This window comes from Mobula hypostoma, chromosome 15 (genome assembly GCF_963921235.1).
Source record: "Mobula hypostoma chromosome 15, sMobHyp1.1, whole genome shotgun sequence".
Lineage (NCBI taxonomy): Eukaryota > Metazoa > Chordata > Chondrichthyes > Myliobatiformes > Myliobatidae > Mobula > Mobula hypostoma.
In genome coordinates, this window is record NC_086111.1 from 59653835 (window position 1) to 59680094 (window position 26260).

At 41.1% G+C, this 26260-nt stretch overlaps 1 protein-coding gene across 1 annotated transcript; it reads right to left on the reverse strand.

Annotated features, from left to right (window-relative positions):
• Window positions 1-931: 931 nt before the first annotated feature.
• On the reverse strand, window positions 932-25038 carry isy1 (ISY1 splicing factor homolog). Its single transcript, XM_063068414.1, has 11 exons — window positions 24832-25038; window positions 21016-21038; window positions 19573-19624; window positions 19123-19188; window positions 16333-16375; window positions 16133-16245; window positions 13572-13689; window positions 11789-11911; window positions 5790-5905; window positions 2177-2263; window positions 932-1874 (listed from the first exon to the last, which is right to left on the reverse strand). Exons 1-11 carry the CDS (start codon window positions 24832-24834, stop codon window positions 1767-1769), a joined length of 852 nt encoding a protein of 283 aa, XP_062924484.1. The 5' UTR covers window positions 24835-25038; the 3' UTR covers window positions 932-1766.
• Window positions 25039-26260: the final 1222 nt, after the last annotated feature.

Here is a 26260-nt window from a genome sequence, read left to right on the forward strand (position 1 = left end):
GAATTCAACATCAAGAGGTGAACTATTCAATTTTAAAAAGGCCCAAGTTAGACTGCACCTAAAGTTACACTATTATAAATAGACCATGATCATAGCTCATCTAAATAACTGGGAAAGCAGCCAGGAATCATTCTGGACTATTTCCAAGGGCATATACCATGCAGGGACCAGACTTGAGAGCACCCCTGCAGAGACAATTGCAGCACTGACTTGTGTAATTTTACTACAGGGTTCCACATTATAATCTAACATCTAGCAAATTTGTTGCTGGTGCTTAACATGTGCAAGAGTATCAGCTGCTAGTGGTTATCACTTCTACAAATTTACTTCTATTGATAGCAGTACTAGACGTACAAACTAATTACAATACAAAACCATTTTCCTCTCCCTCAAAATGGCTTACTGTGGACAACTAAAGCTTCCAGAATTGGGATCACCAAGCTCAGTTCAGGACAATTTCTAAACTTGAGCCCTCCCTGCTCTGAATGGTTCACAAACATTTAGGCTTAGTAAGTCTAGTGATACTCAATGTAACAGGCATTTAGCAGAGCAATAATAACTCCTAGTGATATGTCAAAAGGCTTCAACAAATCTAACTAATAGCTTCCTATCTTCCTCAGTCTGCAGTTAGTTCATCAGAAGGTTCAGATGGCAACAATTATACAAGGGAGCTAAGTTATCATCAAAACAGTCCAAAATATTATGAACAATTGGAAGTTTGAAAATATAGAATCCAAAAGCAAATGGACCACATAGCTAGCTACTGAAGTTTTTGCAAGAATATTCTCAAACACTATAGATTTCCAACTTTAGGTAATTCAATGTAAATAATAGTAAAAAGTATGCCAAAATATAGAATAAATGAATAAATATAACAAATGGCCTAGCAACTTGAAGTTTTTAAAAGCTGTAAAGGTTTGAGATTTAATATTTAATAAAACAATGTACTAAAAATGTTCCTATGTTAATAAATGTGTTTCTGTGGCATAAACACAGCAATACTGATGACCTTTATTTACAACTACTTATGTTAATCTGATATGAACAGATACCCAAGAAATAATTTAAAGTCATTAAAACTATTCAGCCTATCATTGATTAATTGCTTTAAAAAGACTTCAAAATTGACAGACTATTTCTTATGTTATTCTACATTTAGCCACGTCTCTATTGTTTATCATATATACCTTATGAATAAGATTAAATTTGAGAACATGAACAGAAATTCAAAAATATTTCAGTGAAAGAAATTTCAATTCATTACAAACAGTCAAAATGATTTTTATCCAGATTGTGGAGCTAAACATGTTTTAACTCCAAATTTCTCCTTGAACATTTAAAAACAATACTGTATTAACTTTGAGGTAACCACCTCAATGGAAAAAAAACATTCTGCTCAACACCTTAAATAAAAGATGTATAGATTCTACATAAAACAAAACTGAATGAACACTACCATCAGAGCATATAGAAAACAAAATTCAGACCTATGACATTGTAAAAAGATACATTTTTAATAAAACAATCTATAAAAATTAGAAATGAAAATTTTCCAATTCACATTGAGAAATGAAGGCTGATATATACAGGAAGTGTTGTTTAGAATTTTTTGGAACCAACAAAGCGACATTAAAAAATAAAATTACTTTGATCACTATGCAAAAGTTTAGCATTGTAACAAGAGTGAAAAGTAGTCTGCAGTCTTTCTTCTGTAAAATTTTCATCGTGGCTTTTTATAAAACAAGTCCTTGTGAATAAACAATTTGTTACAATCCCAGAAGTCTTTTAGCATCTTCACTTTGAGCCATTAAAGCCTCACTTGCATATTTCTGTAACAGCTCCATTTTCTTCCGTCGTACAAGTGCCTCCTCAATCTGCAATGATAAAAATGGAATAAGTTATCAAATTATACAATGACAAAATATGATCCAAATTGAAAAATAGGTTAAGTACTTAAAATTACATGCTGTAAAGCAGAACCATTTGCCACTATTGAAAGAGCTCAAATCAGATATCAAGCACTTGTGACTTATATTTTCTTATAAATGTCCTTTAGATGACAATTTAAGATCTGAAGCTTTTTTAAAAAAAAGAGCAACAAAGCTTTAAAATAATGAATCTTCACATGATAACAGACAACTTTAACGTAACTGTACTTTCTTCAAAATACTCTTACCTCTTTTTGTGATGGCACAGGAACATGAGCTATGAATTTTTGCTGGTCTTCCTCTCCTTCCATCTGTTCCCCAGTGTCTTCATCGGACTAAAGAACAAAATATAAATAACATTTGAGATATTAAGGAAAGAAATAATCAGTATTTATCTTAAAAGTAATATACGTTTAATTTTTTAAAAATACGTAGATTTCAAGGTATTGAGATGACATGTAAAAGCACTAACATTTTGTTTTTGAACAATACAAATCTTTCTCCAGCAGAAATTGCTCCACAATTCAACAAAAAGGCACAAGCACATAATTGCAAAACACTCTGATGAAGGGTTTTTGACCCGAAACATTAATTCCGTTTTTCTATGCAAGATTGCGGTCTGACATTCCGAGTATTTCCAGCATTTACTGTTTTTGTTCTGAAGAAGGGTCTCAGCCTGAGATGTCATTTCCATAGATGCTGCCTGACCTGCTGAGTTCCTCCAGCATTGTGTGTGTGTTACTTTGGATTGTCAGCATCTGTAGACTTTCTCGTGTTTATGATTTACTGTTTTTGTTTCAAACTTCTAGCATCTGTAGTGGTTTTGAGTTTCAAAACAAGGCTATAAATGGCAATTTGATTTGTCCTACTTTAATGCTTTTACACTTTAATACTTACTCTTCCAAATATGTATCCGCACTATTTTATTTCAAACATACAAAACAATGGAAGGCCATGATTTTATTTGCATGCACATGAGGGGCTTTTCAGTACTTGTGGTTCTATTAAAAACAAACGGGTGAATTGGCTACCTGTGCACTTCAGCCTATCCATTAATCAACAAGAATAATGGAATAAGTGATTAGGCTGATCTTCCTAACACTGTATTCCTGCCTATCCCCTATAGTCCTAGATATCATAAAACAATCCATTGATTTAAATAAACAATTGAACCTCCATTTATGTTCTCATTGATAAATGGAGTACTCAATACCAAATTACATAAACTTACAGCATAAGAGGCTGCTACTTCAGTTCATTGTGAAATACCAATTAGGAGAAACTACCCAACTTGATTCTACTTTTCAACCTTTGGCATGTAGCCTTGTATATTACAACATATCAAGCACTGTTTATTACTTTAAAGCCATCAACTAAAAAAAACTCTTCAACTTCCTTCTAATATGCTGAATTAATTTATTTTAAATTTACAACCACCGATTACTGCAACAGATAATAAAGACAATGGGCTTTTTTGTATGTAGAGGGTTGTAAAAAGATTATACAGAACATGCTATCAGGGCCTTTGTGGGTCAAACCAATGATCTAGATTTAATGAAAGAGAGTGTGATTAAGAAATTAACAGATGAGGGAGAAAAAAAAACTTTTCTACCTGCTGTATAGGCCCTACAAATTAAATTGTCCCAGTCCAACTTCCCTTGCTTTAAAGAAAACAATTTCAATCCCTTTTTATGTTTAAAATTGGCAGTCAGAGCACCATCTTCATATATTCATTTTCAACCTCCCACCTTCATAGGAGAACTCGAGTGATTGCACTTCAGTTGTATCCTGTTGCTATCACATCTTGTTATGTGATGATCATCGTAGTGATCTGAATAACTTGTTTAAATCTGTAAACTACTGCATATTGGTGTAGAGGGGATAACACCAGTCATGGAAGAGCACGATCCTAATGGAGGCAATAAGTGTGCTGTATCCATCTTCACTTCTGCCCTGTAACAGCAAATGTGAACATATATATAATATACATCAAAGTTGCTGGTGAACGCAGCAGGCCAGGCAGCATCTATAGGAAGAAGCGCAGTCGACGTTTCAGGCCGAGACCCTTCGTCAGGACTAACTGAAGGAAGAGTGAGTAAGGGATTTGAAAGCTGGAGGGGGAGGGGGAGATGCAAAATGATAGGAGAAGACAGGAGGGGGAGGGATGGAGCCGGGAGCTGGACAGGTGATAGGCAGAAGGGGATACGAGAGGATCATGGGACAGGAGGTCCGGGAAGAAAGACGGGGGGGGGGGGTGACCCAGAGGATGGGCAAGAGGTATATTCAGAGGGACAGAGGGAGAAAAAGGAGAGTGAGAGAAAGAATGTGTGCATTAAAAAGAGTAACAGATGGGGTACGAGGGGGAGGTGGGGCCTAGCAGAAGTTAGAGAAGTCAATGTTCATGCCATCAGGTTGGAGGCTACCCATACGGAATATAAGGTGTTGTTCCTCCAACCTGAGTGTGGCTTCATCTTTACAGTAGAGGAGGCCGTGGATAGACATGTCAGAATGGGAATGGGATGTGGAATTAAAATGTGTGGCCACTGGGAGATCCTGCTTTCTCTGGCGGACAGAGCGTAGATGTTCAGCAAAGCGGTCTCCCAGTCTGCGTCGGGTCTCACCAATATATAAAAGGCCACATCTGGAGCACCGGACGCAGTATATCACCCCAGTCAACTCACAGGTGAAGTGATGCCTCACCTGGAAGGACTGTTTGGGGCCCTGAATGGTGGTAAGGGAGGAAGTGTAAGGGCATGTGTAGCACTTGTTCCGCTTACACGGATAAGTGCCAGGAGGGAGATCAGTGGGGAGGGATGGGGGGGACGAATGGACAAGGGAGTTGTGTAGGGAGCGATCCCTGCGGAATGCAGAGAGAGGGGGGGAGGGAAAGATATGCTTAGTGGTGGGATCCCGTTGGAGGTGGCGGAAGTTACGGAGAATAATATGTTGGACCCGGAGGCTGGTGGGGTGGTAGGTGAGGACCAGGGGAACCCTATTCCTAGTGGGGTGGTGGGAGGATGGAGTGAGAGCAGATGTACGTGAAATGGGGGAGATGCGTTTAAGAGCAGAGTTGATAGTGGAGGAAGGGAAGCCCCTTTCTTTAAAAAATGAAGACATCTCCCTTGTCCTAGAATGAAAAGCCTCATCCTGAGAGCAGATGCGGCGGAGACGGAGGAATTGCGAGAAGGGGATGGCGTTTTTGCAAGAGACAGGGTGAGAAGAGGAATAGTCCAGATAGTTGTGAGAGTCAGTAGGCTTATAGTAGACATCAGTGGATAAGCTGTCTCCAGAGACAGAGACAGAAAGATCTAGAAAGGGGAGGGAGGTGTCAGAAATGGACCAGGTAAACTTGAGGGCAGGGTGAAAGTTGGAGGCAAAGTTAATAAAGTCAACGAGTTCTGCATGCGTGCAGGAAGCAGCGCCAATGCAGTCGTCGATGTAGCGAAGGAAAAGTGGGGGACAGATACCAGAATAGGCACGGAACATAGATTGTTCCACAAAGCCAACAAAAAGGCAGGCATAGCTAGGACCCATACGGGTGCCCATAGCTACACCTTTAGTTTGGAGGAAATGGGAGGAGCAAAAGGAGAAATTATTAAGAGTAAGGACTAATTCTGCTAGACGGAGCAGAGTGGTGGTAGAGGGGAACTGATTAGGTCTGGAATCCAAAAAGAAGCGTAGAGCTTTGAGACCTTCCTGATGGGGGATGGAAGTATATAGGGACTGGACATCCAAGGTGTTCCTGATGGGGGATGTTCACCAGCAACTTTGATGTATGTTGCTTGAATTTCCAGCATCTGCAGAATTCCTGTTGTTTGCATATATATAATATCTTGATATAAATGTTGAAAACGCATTTACCTCATCATCTTTCACTGCATAGATATTTACTTCTTCCTCTTCCTCCTCCTTAAACTCTTCACTTGCAAATCGTGACTCTTTATCTATCTTCCATTTTTGAACGGCTTCTGTTATGACTAAAATGAGCAAAGGAATTTGAAATACAGTGGATTCCAGTTAATTGGGTCACATCGGATTCAATTATGCAATTGTTCCAATTAGCCGAAGTTTCATGCAAATGGTTAAAAAGGCATAAAATAACGAAGTAACAAATCATGTAATTAAATGAAATACAAAACAAATTAGAACACTAGTAATAGAGTACTATAAAACTGTGTAATAGTTATCGATGGAGGAATTCATCCAGTATACACTGCCGTGTTCTTTTGATTGACTGTAAATGAACAAAATCAGCACAGACACCTAGTGTAGATAATGGAATGCCTACATACAATGCTTTCAACAATTTTATCACCCAAAGCTTCATTTCATAAGTAAAACGCAATTTGATTGTTGACATTTTCAAATTCTTTGTAGTTCCTAACTTGTTGAAGTAGTGGAAGTTTCATTTACACTCCTGGCCTTTTCTGGCAACTTCAAGCCTGAATGCTTGAAACCGCAGTGAGCAAACAAGTTCTGAATTGTCTTACCGCTTATCACTCGCCAACTATCTGTGACAAAATCAGTACTTTTTGAACTCAAACACACGCAACTGAAGCTATTTTGTAAACCATTCACTCGAAGCAAGGTGTTGCATCTAATGGTCACACAAGTGCACGCAACTGATGCTAGTTAGAAACTGTTCAGCAAGTCCCCTGTTCCAGTTAAGCAGCATAGTGTCCCAAATAAACAAAGGGAACCCCAACTATTTTCTCTATTAGTTTTTTTTTTCTTTAAGAGTTGTTCTTAAAGAAAAAAGCTGCCCCAATTAACTGACGTTCCAATTAAACAGAATCCACTGTATTCCTAATAATGATCAGAAATTCATACATGTCCATGTTGTATGCCTCCTTGCTCAAGATATACTGTAGATGCTCACCTTGAATTGTAAATATATCACGAACTCGTGCACTGTGGAGATGACTGCAAGTAGCTGAGAAAGAAAGCTCCACTGGAGACTTGCTACTTCCATAGGAGGCTAAGAGACCCTCCAAACACACTAACAGATTGCGGGGTGGGGGTAAGGTGGCAGATGGAAATGTCAATGACAGGAGCCAAACAGTACTACAACACAGGCATATCTGTGTTTAAATGGTTGATAAGGTCCATCATTAAGGACCCTCAGCACCCAGGACACACCCTCATCTCATTACTATCATCAGGGAGGAGGTACAGGATTCTGAAGACTCACACTCAACTGTTTAGGAATAGCTTCTTCCCCTGTCATCAGATTTCTGAACAGCCCATGAACCATTTTGTTCTCTTTTTGCACTATTCATTCTTTATCTATATTCCTTGAATTGAAGTGATGCTTTGCACTGTACTGCGGACATAAAACAACAAATGTCAGTCTCCAGTCTGCATATACTTTTTGCTCACTTTAGTGAAAGGTGGATGTGTCCTTGCTGCTACTAAACAGACAATACTCAATATATGTTCAACTCATGATATTACTTAGTGCCCAGTTCCATTTGAGATTCAGGATTATCGCTGTCTTATTTGTGAGACTTACTGTTTTGCAGCAAAGACATAAAAATACTATAAATTATAAAATAAATAAATAATGCAAAAACTAATGAGGTAGTATTCATAGACCATTCAGAGGTCTGATAGTGCAGGAGTCACTGAATCACTGAGTGTGGGCCTTCAGGCTCCTGTACATCTTCCCTGATGGTCATGAGAAAAATGCACATCCTGGAGGGCAAGTGAGTGTACAGGAGCGAGTTATACCAGTTAGCTGAGCAGTGTCGCAGCAACAACCTGGCACTCAATGTTGGTAAGACGAAAGAGCTAATTATGCACTTCAGGAAGGGTAAGACGAAGGAACACGAACCAATCCTTAGAGGGATCAGAAGTGGAGAGAGTGAGCAATGTCAAGTTCCTGGGTGTCAAGATCTCTGAGGATCTAACCTGGTCCTAACATATTGATGCAGCTATAAAGAAGGCAAGACAGCAGTTATACCTCATTAAGAGTTTGAAGAGTTCTATAGATGTACTGTGGAGAGCATTCTGATAGGCTGCATCACTGTCTGGCACGGTGGTGGTGGGGGGAGGTGGGGCGGCTACTGCACAGGACTGAAAGAAGCTATAGAAAGTTATAAAATTACTTAGCTCCATCTTGGGTACTAGCCTCTGCAGTACCTGAGATATCTTCAAGGAGCGGTGCCTCAGAAAGGAGACGTCCATTATTAAGGACCCCCATCACCCAAAGCATGCCCTCTTCTCATTGTTACCGTCAGGAAGGAGGTACTCAGCGATCCAGGAACAGTTTCTTTTCCCTCTACCACATGATTCCTAAATGGACATTGAACCATGAACACTACCTCACTTTTAAAAAAAATATATATTTCTGCTTTTGCACTATTTTAATCTATTATATATATCTCATTGTAATTGATCTACTTGTTCATTTTTTTCCCTTCTATATTATGTATTGCATTGTACTGCTGCTGCTAAGTTAACAAATTTCAGGACACATGTGGGTGCTAATCAACCTGATTCTGATCTGATCTGATTCTAACTGATTTCCTGAGGAACAGCCCCTTGAAGATGTCCTTGAAAGTAGGTGGGGGGGGGGAAATTGTGCCCATGATGGAGCTGGACGAGTCTACAATCCTCTGCAGCCTCTTGCGATCCTGTGCACTGGCACTGGAGTCTCCATAACAGGCTGTGATACAACCAGTCAGAATGCTTTGCACTGTACGAGGGGTGATTAATAAGTTCGTGGCCCAAGGTAGAAGGAGTCAATTTTAGAAAACCTAGCACATTTATTTTTCCTGCATGTACACACTTAGTCCAGCGGTCGTGAAGCATACGATCCCTTCTTTGTAGAAGTCGGCGTTTTGGACCTCCAGAAGGTGGTGCACAGCAGGGGTGATTGATAAGTTCGTGGCCTAAGATAGAAGGAGATGAGTTATTAACTTCAAACTTTCTGCATTTGCACTCAAAGTGTTGAACTGCGCGTGCATTTACCAAGAGCTGTATAACTCATCTCCTTGAGTGATTACGCAGAAAGTTTGAAGTTAACAACTCATCTCCTTCTACCTTAGGCCACGAACTTATCAATCACCCCTGCTGTGGACGACTTCTATAAAGAAGGGATCTGTATGCTCCACGACTGCTGGACTAAGTGTGTACTTGTAGAAGGGGACTATGTTGAAAAATAAATGTGCTAGGTTTTCTAAAATTGACTCCTTCTACCTTAGGCCATGAACTTAACAATCACCCCTCCTGCATCAATAGAAATTTGCAGACGTCTCTGCTGACATACCAAACCTCCTCAAAGTACTAACAGAGCTACTGGCATTCCTTCTTCATAACTTGCATCAAAGTGTTGGCCCCAGGACAGATCCTCTGAGATGTTAAACTTAAAAGCTGCTCACCATTTCCACCACTGACCACTCAAGGAGGACTGATGCGTGATCCTCGAAACTTCCTCCTTCTGAAGTGTACTATCATTTCCTTGGTCTTGCTAATATTGAATGTACGGTTGGTGAGCACTGTGTCAAATCAGTGAAGCATGCTGTATTCACTGCCAACACTACATACTTTCAACAAATGTATGTCAGATTCCCAGGACGACACGTACAACAAGCACACACACATATTGAAACCAACTCAGTACCCACATTTGTCAAACAAACAGTCAAAGGAAAAAGATCAGTCACGCTATAAAGTTGTCACAAGTCAGGGCATTGTGCTGGTGATCACATGTACACTAATAGGATTTTTTAAAAATTACATTTAACTAATCTGATTGAAGCAAGCCAGTTATTAAAAATCTTAAAATATGACGTTTTATATTTATAAATCATTTTGCATAGCAAAAATGCAAAGGGAGTAGACAGCAGGATCAATGTTTGACATAAGGAAGATAACTCATTCTAAACTAATTTGTGACTTCATAAACATGGAGAGCATTATAAAATATTTCCCTTTTTTTAATAAAAAGAATAACAAACACATGACAATATATCACCAATTTAATCACACATGCATGATCTTAGCCATTTCGCAAAGAATTTCTCAGAATATGCATAATCCTTGTGCAGAATAGTGCCTCTTTACTATATTTGTACATTAGAATTAGTAGGTTAAAATTAACTGTCACCCACAAGTGAATTCTTTGTAGATGCTATCATCATGCCTCATTCATTCTAATGTAGTGCAATCAAATGGAAGCATTTGGACAATACTATAAAAATGTGCTATTGTTGCTAAAGTGTATGTGTAAAGTAATGAGCTGGCTTAACTATGATTTCACAGTCAGACAATATACCCAGCAGGAAATTAGTATATTTAGTCAGGTTCCACCAGGATCAGGTTGTGTAGCCACACTCCACTGGTTGGAAAATTACAGGAGCAGGATACTGTCAACAGTAGTAATTCAGGCCATTCAAAAATGTAACAGCAAAACCATTGCTATCATTTTTCTCCTCGAGTTTGTCAGAGTAAATGAAAATTCATGCTGATATTCTAGAATATGGTTGGGTTGAGTTCTCCGTATTGGCAATCCATTTGCAAACATTTTGTCACCATATGAGGAGACATCATCAGTGAACTGTTCATTAAGGTGTGTCCTCCGAAAGCTTGGCCTTTATATGCTTACTCAGCTCTGACTGGATGCCATTATGGAAACTCAATTATGATGTAGGGAGGGGTTCATGGTTGCATGCTGAACTCTGTGACCAACTTTTCCTTGTCTCTACCATGAAGATCAAAAGGGGCACAAATTTGACTGGACATCCATAAAAGTCATAGTACACACAAACACACAACATGCAAGAGGATTCCTGGAAGCATGGCTTTCTGCAAACTTCTCTAGAAACAGACATGATCCTATTTACTGTGTTTACCCCAGAAAAGACTACCATGACCATTAAGCCTTGCGCGGACACCTGTGTGCGCATGTGTGTATGTGCCGATTTTTTTTCCCACAAATTGGGTTTGGCTTAATCTTCCCGACTATACTGTACATACATTATTTCTACTTTATATAGGCTGTGTATTTATCATATCATTCCTGCTTTTACTATATGTTAGTGTTATTTTTGGTTTTATGTGTTATTTGGTATGATTTGGTAGGTTTTTTGGGTCTGGGAACCTTCAAAAATTTTTCCCATATAAATCAATGGTAATTGCTTTTGCTCTTTATGCCATTTTGGTGCGAAAGGTTTCATAGGAACGCTCTACCTTAGCAGGGGAAATACGGGACAAGGGCGGTTCCGTTTGTGACACTTGGCAACCCTATGTTCAAGTTCAACAGTGCGTGACAGGGAATGAGGAAAGGTGCAGCTGATTCATATCCTTTCCTTGTGGCCCAGTAGCACATGCTTTGCGGCCCGGTACTGGTCCGCGGCCCAGTGGTTGGGGACCGCTGATCCAGACCACACGCACAGAGTTTGCCACACAATCAATCAGCAACAAGACCCCTTTCCCTACATTACAATTGGATTTCTGTTATGATGACCAATCAGCTAAGTATATAAAGGCCAAGAATTCAGAGGACACACCACAAACAAACAGTGCACAGGTGATGTCTCCTCCTACAGTGACATAACATTTGCAAATGGTTTGCCAAGGTCGGAGAATAGCTTTCATGTCTAAAAGTAGTGTCAAAAGGTTAAGTGTGTAAGGACTCGTGTATAATTTAAAGATAATTATAATAGGAACACTCTATGAAACTATGGCATTAAATATAGCTGATGTGAAAACATTTCATTCCATACATCATATTTAGATGCTTGCCAATGCTTATTAGCTTTATTTCTAAATTCAGAAATTAATGGGTGTGCCAGGACCACCTAATTTTATCAATACTCATATACAGCTTTAATAACTGGTTCTTTAGTTTTATTTACCTCTTTTCTCAAGCTCTTGTTCCAAAGGTAAAAGGACACCATCATCTTCATCTCTGTAGCCATAATAGTCTGCATCAATGTCTTTCATGAGCTCTGCACGGGTTTTCCGTGGTGGGGCAGGAGCTTCAAGCAAATATAAAAAAAAGACGTTGCCTCAAAACAGCAAATTAGAGTTTCTGTCTTTAATCTACCAAGTATAATTGCACATTCAAATTATTATTAATTTCCAATAAAAAGTAGGTAAGGGACAGCACAGTAATGTAGAGGTTAGCACAAGGCTTTGCAGCACAGGTGACCCGGGTACAATTCCCACCACTGCCGGTAAGTTTATACGTTCTCCCTGTGACCACATGGGTTTCCTCTGTGTGCTCTGGTTTCCTCCCACTCTCCAAGGATACACTGGTTGATATTGGTTAATCGGTCATTGTAAATTAGGCTAGGATTAAATCAAGATTGCTGGATGGCACATGGCTCAAATGGCCTATTCAGTGCTATAGCTCAATAAAATAAAATACACAGGCACATCTAGATAACATGCCTTAAAATCTAAACGAAGAATTGCCTGAAATTTGGGACAAGAGTAATAATGTGGGTATTATATTGAAGGATTGAATTATAATGGAACAATTATGGATGCTCAGACCCAGGAGCAGATGTGCAAAAGTCACCATTACTAATTTTACGCCATATAGTGAGTCCATGGATACCTCCTCCTCCATTAGAACCAGGAAGCTGCTAACGTGGAATTTAATTATTATTTTTGAAGGATTTTGTATATTAGTAATGTTTTGGGAAAAAGATTTTGCTGAATAAACAACTTCATTTCTGATATCTTAACATTCATAAATCAATGTATATCAGCCTCCAAGTCTTCAAAACAAAATTGTTAATCATTTCAAGAATCTTTAAAATAATTTTCAGTTCTCATCTCAATAACTTAAGTACATCTGAATCTTTATATTGTTCTCTGCCATTTTTAATAAGTTAGATTAAAAATTAACATTTGTATTTTTTAGCTTTATCTGTGATAAAGGCAGCTTAGCCTCCTTGGTGACATAATGTAAGATTTGACAGATGCAGCTACAGAAATACAAAACAGACAATCTGTGAGCAGCTTTCTTTGATTTCACATCACTGTTGTGTTGTCATTGAGTCCGAAATCAATGTGCATCAACAAAATGGTATACTGCAGTGGAATATTAACATAATGCTTATTGTAATAGATTCCCAAAACAAAACATCCCATAGTTACCATCAAATGAAATTTCAGAGGACAACAGGGTTTCTATATCCCTAATCACATTCAGTATATACATCAAGGACAGTAACAAATTAGAAATGAGTATATCGATAAAAGGTATCTTTTCAGACATATTCATGTACTGAATCATTATGAAAAGTTTATTCAAAACAAATCACTTTCCAATATTTACTTGTGTTAAACCCAATACTGAAATGGATAGATAACGTGAACAGATTACGGCAAGAGTCTATGTATTGAATTAATACATCTTACCCCAGGCATACAGCCTGCCTCGTTCAAGCAAAGTGAACATCAGGTGCAAAATGGCAGAAAGATATCAAATGAGAAAAGAAAAAAACCTGAGTTTAATTAATGTGGCTCCAAAGAATGATTAAACTGTGTGACAATAACATTTAGAATAAATAATGAAAACTGAAGTCGCTACATGGCATTGTGAGTGACAACACCCAAAGAAATTTCCAACAGGTGAATATTCTCAATACAGGTAATAAGGAAAATTAAATTTAAAAAAAAACTTACGCTCTTTTTCAAATAGTTCTCTGACTCCTGGCAAATCTTTAGCTGCTCCAAAATATTTGTATCCTCTGTTGCCTGGAACTTCTTTCCCCTCATGATCCAACATTTTTGGTCCAATTTTCTAAATTAAAAAAAAGACTGTTGTAGAAATGACATTATTCTGAAAGAAAAAGAAAATTGTAAACCACTGTTTTCCTCAAATTTTTTCATCAGGAAAGCAACCTTCATCTTACGTTGATTAAACATATTCACTAGGGCCAACATGAGTAGATTAACATCACTGCCTAGTGATAAACTAAAAGGCAGCATCACTTTAGGACAAAATTCAAATATGCTGCATTTAGACACAGTCACATGCTTATGAACAAGTTATATTCTTGAAACCTGTTCACAATTCCAAACACATTCTTAAAATCAAAGCTACACCATTATGAAGTGGTAGCACAGAAGCATATTATAACTTTTTACCTTTTCTGTGATTCAAACACAAGCTGGTTACTGGATTAATTGATTACTCAAATTGCCCCTTGTACAAAACAAGTGCTAGGAGATGGGGAATGGGGTTGTTGGGCATATGAAAGAGATCAGGTTGAGGGACAAAGTATCTGATGCAATATTAGTGATTTATGCTCTTAAAATCAACTTAATTATATGGCAGTTATAGAAAGCAGGACGGAGCAAAAAGATATATTGCTTTTTGCAGGGTTCAACAGCAGAAAGATTTGTAAGGGAAGAAAAATACCCATTTTAGCCCTCATGTTCAAAAATATGCAAACTTCTTGCAAACCAGTGAGTCTGAATTCAGTGGTGGGCAAGTTGTTGGAGAAGATCCTGAGAGGGAGGATTTATGAGCATTTGGAGAGACATAATCTGATTAGGGATAGTCAGCATGGTCTTATCAAGGGTAGGCCATGCCTTACGAGCCTGATTGAATTCTTTGAGGATGTAACAACAGACACCGATGAAGGTACAGCAGTGGATGTAGTGTATATGGATTTCAGTAAGGCATTTGATAAGGTTCCCCGTGCAAGGCTCTTTCAGAAAGTAAGGAGGCATGGGATCCAAGGAGACCTTCCTTTGTGGATCTAGAATTGGCTTGCCCACAGAAGGCAAAGAGTGGTTGTAGATGGTTCATATTCTGCATGGAGGTTGGTGACCAGTGGTGTTCTGCAAGGATCTGTTCTGGGACCCCTCCTCTTTATGATTTTTATAAATGACCTGGATGAAGAAGTAGAAGGGTGGGTTAGTAAGTTTGCTGATGACACAAAGGTTGGGAGTGTTGTGGATAGTCTGGAGGGTTGTCAAAGGTTACAACGGGACATCAATAGGATGCAGAACTGGGCTGAGAAATGGCAGATGGATTTCAACCCAGATAAGTGTGAAGTTTTGGTAGGTCAAATTTGAATACAGAATATAATTTTAATGGTAAGACTCTTGGCAGTGTGGAGGAGCTGAGAGATCTTGTGGTCTGTGTCCATAGGACACTCAAAGCTGCTGCACAGGTTGACAGTGTTGTTAAGAAGGCGTATGGTGTGCTGGCATTCATCAACCATGGGATTGAGCTCAAGAGATGTGAGGTAGTTTTGAAGCTATACAAGACCTTGATCAGACCCCACTTAAGAGTATTGTGTTCAGTTCTGGACACCTCACTACAGGAATGATGTGGATACTATAAAGAGTGTGCACAGGAGATTTACAAGGACATTGCCGGATTGGCAACGGTTGAGTGAACCAGGCCTTTGAGAATAGGTTGAGTGAACTAGGCCTTTTCTCCTTGGTGCGACAGAGGATGAGGGGTGACCCGACAGAGGTGTACAAGATGATGAGGGGCACTGATTGTGTGGATAGCCAGAGGCTTTTTCCCAGGGCTGAAATGGCTAACATGAGGGGGCATAGTTTTAAGGTGCTTGGAAATAGGTACCAAGGGTATGTCAGGGGTAAGTTTATCAGAGAGTGGTGGGTGCACGGAATGCACTGCTGCCGCTGATGGTGGAAGCAGATACAATAGGGGTCTTTTAAGAGCCACCTAGATAGGTACATGGAGCTTAGAAAAACAGAGGGCTATGCACCAGAAATTCTAGGCAGTTTCTAAAGTAAGTTAAATGATTGGTACAACATTGTGGGTCGAAGGGCCTGTAATGTACTGTAGATTTCTATGTTCTTTAGCAATAATCTGGAAACTATCACCATTTGGAATAAACAACAGGAGTCCCTAACGAGCATAGTTAAATCAATTTAGAACGTCCTGCACAGATTTTTAAAAATGTCATATTGTGGAACCAGATTTAATTTTTAATAATTAAACCATCCTATTTCTCTTAATAGCCTTTACCTAACTTGGACACAAATGCTACAAAGAACTCTAAGACAGTGATGTGTAGGAACAACAAGAAGATTACTCGAGCTTCAATCATAAATTGCAGAGCTGAAATAAAAGCTCCCGTAAGCAGGTCCAATGTGTTTTAAACCCCAAACCAATGTTTCAAAATATATTATTTCTAATATCTACAACTGTCAAAGTTTAGAAAATTTGCATGAATATTTAGCAAAACCTTGTTACTTACTCCATAATCAGGACCTCCTAATTCTTTTATTCTGACTTCCCAGTGGCCTTTCTCTCGTAGCAACTTATTGATTTCATCATTCAGATCTCGTATCCGAAATTCTCCCAATCCAGCTTTAAGAGAAAATGAATTTCCATCCCGTGAATTTCTATTGAAAACGTGAATACATTTGTGAAGTTGAAAGCAGTTTAGAAACTTACCATTTTGTATCTGTGCCACTTTTTTTGAAATTTCACTTATAATCTAAAAAAACAAAGATTAAATAGTTGATAGCTGTGAATACTACTCACATACATATTAAATATATCCTTAGCGATTACAAGATTCTGATTATTTCCATACTGTAGTAAACTTAACAAGATCACTTGAGCAGGATACCTTTAAAGCAAATTTGAAGCATTCATCTACCATGATCCTGTCCTTAAGCTGTGCACTTTAACATTAAATATTTCACTGCCCACAGAAGTCTGATTGGTAGTATTACATGTATTCATGTTTAAAACTACTTTTCCAATATGATGAATGAATACAATAAAACTTCCTACCAAAGTGAAGACTGCCTTTAGATCTCTGGAGGGTCACTGCTAATGGAGAGGGGACAGAGACTGCCTTTTGATCACTGCTGGAGAGGAAAAGACTTGCCGCTGTGCCCGGAGAATGTTACCCAGGTCTTCTGTGGTTTGAATATGGACTTGGACTATAGGCTTTATTTTCAGTCTTATCATTTTCTATGTTCCGTGTTTTTCACCCGACCTTTCTCTTTTTTTTTTGTGTGTGGGTGTGGGGGATTTGGGTTTTGATTATCTTTCGTGATTTCGTGGCTATATGGCGAAGAATTATTTCAGAGTTGTATATTTCGTTAACAAACAAACCTTTGAAATGATTTAAAACACTGTTTCATTATTGAAGGAAACTCTCTACTTGAACTATTTATGGCAATACTTTTAAAATAAAACATGACAAAATAATGGGGTCAATTTGTCAATCACAGCCCTTGTACACATCCACTTAATTGGGCTAAACGTGCAGGACCCATCCCATTGCCTTCCACCCCCTGGATCCAGCAGCAAGGTTTGGACAGTTCCAACGCTGGAGTCCAACTGATGGAATTGCCAACAAAACTCAGCAACATTCAGTACTTCTGATTAAAATATAGAACTCTTTCTACTGTTTAGAATATTGAAACTGTATTTGTTTTACACCAGGCTGCATTAAAGGTTATTATGCTATTCCTTTCCCTTCACTATTATATTCCATAGATAAGCAGAAACCTTGGTTACAATCACTGCCTGCTATAAAAAAAAGATTGTTTAAAATCATATCACTTCTTTTTATTGAATACCAATTAAAACCAAAGCTGAAATCTCAATTCTTAATGTATCTTTGATTACAGTAATATTGATCGATATGGAAAGTTATGGAGGAAACCAATTATTTGCAGAATTACATTATGTTCAATCATGCCATAAAACAGTGAGAACTAGGGGAAAATATGAAATAATGTTAAACACACAAGTAATTATGGCTTTAAACGCAAACAACAGGAATTCTGCAGATGCTGGAAATTCAAGCAACATACATCAAAGTTGCTGGTGAACGCAGCAGGCCAGGCAGCATCTATAGGAAGAGGCGCAGTCGACGTTTCAGGCCGAGACCCTTCGTCAGGACTAACTGAAGGAAGAGTGAGTAAGGGATTTGAAAGCTGGAGGGGGAGGGGGAGATGCAAAATGATAGGAGAAGACAGGAGGGGGAGGGATGGAGCCGAGAGCTGGACAGGTGATAGGCAGAAGGGGATACGAGAGGATCATGGGACAGGAGGTCCGGGAAGAAAGACGGGGGGGGGGGGAGTGACCCAGAGGATGGGCAAGAGGTATATTCAGAGGGACAGAGGGAGAAAAAGGAGAGTGAGAGAAAGAATGTGTGCATAAAAAAGAGTAACAGATGGGGTACGAGGGGGAGGTGGGGCCTAGCGGAAGTTAGAGAAGTCAATGTTCATGCCATCAGGTTGGAGGCTACCCATACGGAATATAAGGTGTTGTTCCTCCAACCTGAGTGTGGCTTCATCTTTACGGTAGAGGAGGCCGTGGATAGACATGTCAGAATGGGAATGGGATGTGGAATTAAAATGTGTGGCCACTGGGAGATCCTGCTTTCTCTGGCGGACAGAGCGTAGATGTTCAGCAAAGCGGTCTCCCAGTCTGCGTCGGGTCTCACCAATATATAAAAGGCCACATCGGGAGCACCGGACGCAGTATATCACCCCAGTTTAGTAGGAACTAGTGTCTTATCAACTATTATAAAATGGATTGTGTATTGGCTATTATGTTAAAACACAGTTATTAGTCCAAAAGAAAGTTTTGGACTAATTTTTGTGACCACACATCTTGGGCGCTTTGACTTCACAATTGTCATGCCTTGATCTCAATTGAGAAGTGCCACTATATTAAAATGAACCATGATACAATTTTTAGAGCAGTATAAACGTGGGCACGTGGCCAAGTGGTTAAGGCACTGGACTAGCTACCTGAAGGTCGTGAGTTCGAGCCCCAGCCGAGGGAACGTGTTATGTCCTTGAGCAAGGCACTTAATCACACATTGCTCTGCGACGACACTGGTGCCAAGCTGCATGGGTCCTAATGCCCTTCCCTTGGACAACATTGGTGTCGTGGAGAGGGGAGACTTGCAGCATGGGCAACTGCTGGTCTTCCATACAACCTTGCCCAGGCCTGCGCCCTGGAGAGTGAAGACTTTCCAGGCGCAGATCCATGGTCTCGCAAGACTAACGGATGCCTTAAATAAACAGCACCATCTCTTCTTGCTCAGCCCCCATCCCACTTGTATCTCTGCAAATACAAAATTTAGTTTCAAAACAAATTTTTAAACACAGTGAAGTAAACACTAACAATTGCAGTAATGTAATCAATAGATGCTGTTAATAAAACCACTCATGGAAGATTACTGAGACCGAAGAGCCAGGAGACTTCGCTTACCTGTCTCCTCCATTTCTCTGCCTTATGTAAATCACTGCATTCTGATGCAAGGAATGGTCTCCTTTCCTACTGAAGAGACAGAGACTGTAATCAATGTTTAGCCTAAACCAAAAGGTGTCACAGAGCCAACTGGCAAGTGACCCAAATAATGAACACATCAAAACTACATTATTTTACTACAACCAGGCAGGAAAGTATCAAAAGGTACATGTTGAATTAAAACTATTGCTTTGCTGGGGGAAAAAAACTGTTAGCTCAGTATGACTCCCATGATCACGAGACCAGGTCATGCACTGGTTCGATGAACAAGCTACATGGTGTTGTGTGCTCAATGTCTTTAAATATATTGCTTTAGTTTGGGTATCCTGGAAAATCTTATACACTGAGTTTTATACAAAATGGGTATCTTTACAGCATCACTTTCATAATTGAAAATAACAATTCACTAACCTTAACCTTTCCATCTTCCAGCTGGGCCTGGCGAAATCTTGCCAAGGCTGTCCTAAATGAAAATAATTAACATGGATAATTAATTCATTTTTCATAAACTAACAGATCTGCCATTTCAACAGAGCTTGAAAATTTATTGCCAAGTCAAAATGAATATATAGGGAAAAAACATTATTTTAAATTATTTTAAAAAACATTATTTTAATCACGACCGGAATATAAGTGATAAGTCAATTATAAGTGGCTAATACACTCAATTTCTTTTCTAAAAGGGTTTATCTAACAAATTTAATATTAAACACACAGCACATATTTTCCTTGCATGAATATAGTGATAAGTCAACAGTGGTTCCCAACCTCCAGGCCACGGACTAATATATTGCCGCGAGGAATGGAGTGGTGGCCGGAACGCACCCAGCACACCTTTAAGAAAAAAGCCGAATTAAACAAGCTAATTAATTAGGTGCCACCCGGCACGTAAATGTCGGCCCAGATCAGAGACGACGCAATTGGCAATTGCCTCTGATCTGGGCCGACATTTACGTGCCTGGCAGCACCAAATTAATTAGCTTGTTTATTTCGGCTTTTTCGTAAAGATGTGCTGGCTGCGTTCCGGCCACTGCTGCATTCTCCGCGGCAATGTTTTGGTCTGCGGCCCGGAGGTTGGGGACCACTGAATTATAAGTCACTTATAAGTCAATAGCATCATAACATTTTACGTATCGTTTGGATATTAAACACACAGCGCATATTTTCCTCGTATGAACATATAAAATCATTGCAACACACCAACATCGCTGAATCAGTGCGAGCCCTGAGCTTGTTTTCCTGCAACAAGACGGTCCCATCGAGGGGTGATGGGAGACAGCAATACTCGAAGGAGCTTCCGTATGTCCAGTCTATTCTGCAATTTAGTTTTCGTTGCATTCATTGCAGAAAACCCCGCTTTGCAGAGATATGATGTTGGAAATGGAAGCAACGCTTTCAGAGCTTTCGTGGCTATCTCAGGATATTCAGCCTTGACTTTGATCCAGACTGCCGGCAGAGATGTTACGTCAAACATACTTTTCAGCCCACCGTCACTTGCAAGCTCGAAGAGTTGATCTTCTTCCTGCGCTGACATGGATGATTCACCGGGGACATTCACAAATGGGTCACGGACCCATTCCTTTGCACATCTTGGGTCACTGATGACCTCGCGTGCGTTCAAGTTTAACAGTGGGCATGACAGGGAATGAGGAAAGGTGCAGCTGACTCATATCGTTTCATATCACCAAATCATATCGTTTCCTCATGGCCTGGTAGCACATGCTTTGCAGCCCGGTGGTTGGGGAACACTGCTAAAGGTTACAGGGACCCATAGTACTTATATCATTAACAAAGCTTTGTAATGAGCTATATTAAATTTTAATTTGCTAATTCCTATTGAGTTAATTTACTTACATTGCCTTCTCTGCATTTCGAGCCTGCAAAAGCATGGAAACAAAACAAATGTATGAAAATTATAATTCTCATTATTTAATCACAAAAGTATATGAGCCCTACTTAAAAAGCCACTCAACCAACTATTTCACTAGAAGGTGTACCAGCAGAACTTTGTGCTTCACAACCTCTATCAACCCACATGACTATACCGGATTACAATGAGAGAGTGTTTTCATAAAGCCAGGAAGCAGTGGTCAATTTAACCGCTACTCAAATATAAAAAAAACTCTACAATTTTTAAAATAAAACAAATATTATAAACAAGACACAGGAAAAGCTGCAGATGCCAGTAATCTGGAGCAATGTACAAATGCTGGATGTACTCCTGAGAGAGACTCTTGACCAGAAATGTCAACTATTTCACTCCATAGATGCTGCCTGACGTATTGAGTTCTTTCAGCTTTTTTGTATTGCTCTAAACAGCAGCAAAATACATCAGAAAGCCTAAAAGACATGTGTCTCCTAGACCATTAATACACTAAAGTATTCCTTCCAGAATGTAACTCTTCCAAGATATCAACTTTTCTCTGTCAAGATTTAAGTTACTGTTTCAATTGCGTACAACAGGAAGGGCACAGATTACTCCATAAAATGAATTGGGCTATAGCAATTAACCATTGCAAGATAGGTTCAGCACTGGAAGATGCTGGGGTGGTGGTGGTGAAAGGATGCAGCAGTGATGATTGGATCTCTTTTCTAAAAGGCAACAAAGGAGAATGCCTGGGAAATGGGGTTGGAATTAAATAATCCAAATACAAACATGGGTTACTTCCAAAGGCGAACTTCATCTAATTCAGTAATCAGTTGTGTTTGCAAACGTAATCTTGTTTTGTAAAACGATGTACCAAGTTAATCAAGTAATTAAAATGAATGATGATGCTGGAAATAGAGAATGAAACATCAATGGGCTTTCTCTGCATAGATACTGCCCGACCTGCTGTATCCAGAGTTGTTTTTTTTTTGTCTTTACTTACGATTTCCAGTACCTGTAATAATCATTTCTATTTCCTTGTATTAACTTGAACGAAAGGTTTCGGCCCGAAACGTCGAATGTACTTTTTTCCCCATAGATGCTGCCTGGCCTGCTGAGTTCTTCCAGCAATTTGTGTGTGTTGCTCGGATTTCCAGCATCCACAGATTTTCTCTTGTTTGTGGTTTGATGAACTTGAATTTAATCAACTCTGGCTATTTTAATACTAAAGATTGGGAGTAAATTATCCCCGGGACCCGGAGTTGACAGTAGAGACATTAATGATTGCAATAAACAAAAATAAAGTGATGCTTTAGGGAACATACATCAAAGTTGCTGGTGAACGCAGCAGGCCAAGCAGCATCTATAGGAAGAGGTGCAGTCGACGTTTCAGGCCGAGACCCTTCGTCAGGACTAACTGAAGGAAGAGTGAGTAAGGGATTTGAAAGTTGGAGGGGGAGGGGGAGATCCAAAATGATAGGAGAAGACAGGAGGGGGAGGGATAGAGCCGAGAGCTGGACAGGTGATAGGCAAAAGGGGATACGAGAGGATCATGGGACAGGAGGTCCGGGAAGAAAGACAAGGGGGGGGGTGACCCAGAGGATGGGCAAGAGGTATATTCAGAGGGACAGAGGGAGAAAAAGGAGAGTGAGAGAAAGAATGTGTGTATAAAAATAAGAAACAGATGGGGTACGAGGGGGAGGTGGGGCATTAGCGAAGTTAGAGAAGTCGATGTTCATGCCATCAGGTTGGAGGCTACCCAGACGGAATATAAGGTGTTGTTCCTCCAACCTGAGTGTGGCTTCATCTTTACAGTAGAGGAGGCCGTGGATAGACATATCAGAATGGGAATGGGATGTGGAATTAAAATGTGTGGCCACTGGGAGATCCTGCTTTCTCTGGCGGACAGAGCGTAGATGTTCAGCAAAGCGGTCTCCCAGTCTGCGTCGGGTCTCACCAATATATAAAAGGCCACATCGGGAGCACCGGATGCAGTATATCACCCCAGTCAACTCACAGGTGAAGTGATGCCTCACCTGGAAGGACTGTTTGGGGCCCTGAATGGTGGTAAGGGAGGAAGTGTAAGGGCATGTGTAGCACTTGTTCCGCTTACACGGATAAGTGCCAGGAGGGAGATCAGTGGGGAGGGATGGGGGGGACGAATGGACAAGGGAGTTGTGTAGGGAGCGATCCCTGCGGAATGCAGAGATGGGGGGGAGGGAAAGATGTGCTTAGTGGTGGGATCCCGTTGGAGGTGGCGGAAGTTACGGAGAATAATATGTTGCACCCGGAGGCTGGTGGGGTGGTAGGTGAGGACCAGGGGAACCCTATTCCTAGTGGGGTGGTGGGAGGATGGAGTGAGAGCAGATGTACGTGAAATGGGGGAGATGCGTTTAAGAGCAGAGTTGATAGTGGAGGAAGGGAAGCCCCTTTCTTTAAAAAAGGAAGACATCTCCCTCGTCCTAGAATGAAAAGCCTCATCCTGAGAGCAGATGCGGCAGAGACGGACGAATTGCGAGAAGGGGATGGCGTTTTTGCAAGAGACAGGGTGAGAAGAGGAATAGTCCAGATAGCTGTGAAAGTCAGTAGGCTTATAGTAGACATCAGTGGATAAGCTGTCTCCAGAGACAGAGACAGAAAGATCTAGAAAGGGGAGGGAGGTGTCGGAAATGGACCAGGTAAACTTGAGGGCAGGGTGAAAGTTGGAGGCAAAGTTAATAAAGTCAACGAGTTCTGCATGCGTGCAGGAAGCAGTGCCAATGCAGTCGTCGATGTAGCGAAGGAAAAGTGGGGGACAGATACCAGAATAGGCACGGAACATAGATTGTTCCACAAAGCCAACAAAAAGGCAGGCATAGCTAGGACCCATACGGGTGCCCATAGCTACACCTTTAGTTTGGAGGAAGTGGGAGGAGCCAAAGGAGAAATTATTAAGAGTAAGGACTAATTCCGCTAGACGGAGCAGAGTGGTGGTAGAGGGGAACTGATTAGGTCTGGAATCCAAAAAGAAGCGTAGAGCTTTGAGACCTTCCTGATGGGGGATGGAAGTATATAAGGACTGAACATCCATGGTGAAAATAAAGCGGTGGAGGCCAGGGAACTTAAAATCATCGAAAAGTTTAAGAGCGTGAGAAGTGTCACGAACATAGGTCGGAAGGGATTGAACAAGGGGTGATAAAACAGTGTCGAGGAATGCAGAAACCTCGGTGGGGCAGGAGCAAGCTGAGACAATAGGTCGGCCAGGACAGGCAGGTTTGTGGATCTTGGGTAGGAGGTAGAAACGGGAAGTGCGAGGTGTGGGAACTATAATGTTGGTAGCAGTGAATGGGAGATCCCCTGAGCGGATAAAGTCGGTGATGGTGTGGGAGACAATGGCCTGGTGCTCCTTGGTGGGGTCACGATCGAGGGGTAAATAAGAGGAGGTATCCGCGAGTTGTCGCTGTGCCTCGGCAAGGTAGAGGTCAGTACGCCAGATTACAACAGCACCCCCCTTATCAGCGGGTTTAATAATAAGGTTAGGATTAGTGCGGAGGGAGTGGAGAGCAGAGCGTTCCGAAGGAGTGAGGTTGGAATGGGGACAAGGTGCGGTGAAGTCGAGACAGTTGATGTCCCGTCGGCAGTTAGCGATAAAGAGATCCAGAGCAGGCAGAAGACCAGAGCGGGGTGGTGCTTTAGGGGGTCACCAATAACCAAACACATAGAGGCTTACTCGTGCGTTAGTACCCGAAGCCACATGTTAAAAATTCTCATACCGAAGGTCTAGTAGAGAGATCCCATCCCCCAGCAGCAAACCTGATACGTACCATTGTGAAATTCAGCAGCACAGATCCCACAAAACACTTGACGCCACCATGCAGCCGCAACCCGATCAGAAGCAAAACAGGAAACCAGCTTTCTCGGGTCGGGGGTCGGAGGTCGGCGACAAAGAAGACGCTGATTGGACGGATGCACGGGAAACGGGTGGCGGGAAGGGCCCGGATCACGTGGCTTTCCGTCTGCGTGTGCGACCAACGGTCTCGGTGACGGGGGAGTGGGGAAGACGGTCGGCGCCGGCGAAGATGATTGGCTGCGCCGGGGTTTACGTCAGCTGTCAATCTCCCAGAGCCGGCGGTTAGGACGGAAGTTGTAGTTTAAACGCGCTTTTTGGTTGAGATCCTGATCACTTTCGACCCTTTGAGCTTCAGTCTGATCTCGGCGTTGCTTAGGGTACGTCAGAGACCCCTAAATCCTGTTTTAAAAAAATTCTGACGGGTATTTCTGTCGTTCCGTTCCTTCAGAAAGCCCAGACTGTGTGTGTCTCTGTCTCTGAGCGAATCGCCTGCTCCATGCAGGGTTTAGCCCTATTTATCCGCACTATAAATTCTGGTGCCATGTTCTTTGTTATACGAGTTAACAATGCAGGTGCCAATGTCGTAGACATGATGATAAGGTCGCAGGCGACACTGAAGGTGGTAGTGTAGTTGGTAGTGGGGGAGATGGTCTTTGTTAAGTTGTTATTCCTGAAGGAGCTGATGTTTGCAGAAGATATCAACGGGAATGGAGGAACAGCTGCTACCGTGGAGGCAGGGAGTGTACAGAAGGAATTGCCCAGGTGGGGAGACCGCAAGAGGTGGCAGGTGGGATGCGCGAGGTTTTATTTGCATTTTAAGAGAATTCAGAAATTGAGATGTGGAGGGATTTGGGAGCACAGATAGACAGTCCTGAAGGAGGGTCCCGGCCCGATACGTTGACTGTTTATTCATAGCCATGGATGCTGCCTGACCTGCTGAGCTCCCCCAGTATTTTGTGTGTGTTGTTTTTGGGAGTCCTGGTTTAGGATTTCCTTAAGGCTAACTTGCAAGTTGAGCGCGTAGCAAAGAAGGCAAATGCGATGTTAGCTTTCATTTGGACAGGATTAGAACAGCTCGGAGTTCCGGGTTCAATTCCGACGTCATCTGTAAGGAGTTGCTTCGCCCTCCCCCTGGAATGCGTGGGATCTCCACTTTCCTCTCATCGTCATATGGTCATTGTAAACTGTCTAGGTTTACATCGGGGGTTGCTGGGCAGTGCGGCACCGGAAGGCCTATTCCGCACCGTATCTCTGAATAAAAGGGAGGAGGCACTTTGTAAGGTGTTAGTCGGAACGCCTCTGGAGTATTATCTGCAGTTTTAATCTCAGCATCTAAGCAAAGGTCTGTTGGCCGTGGAGAGGGTCCAGAGGAATTTCACAAGGATGGTCCCAGCAATGAAAGG

Coding starts and splice junctions, on each gene's coding strand:
- isy1 (XM_063068414.1), bottom strand. Junction 19,625..21,015: donor CGAAATGCAGAGAAGGCAAT/GTAAGTAAATTA, acceptor ATTTTCATTTAG/GACAGCCTTGGCAAGATTTC. Junction 11,912..13,571: donor AGAACTATTTGAAAAAGAGC/GTAAGTTTTTTT, acceptor ATTTGCTTGAAG/CTCCTGCCCCACCACGGAAA.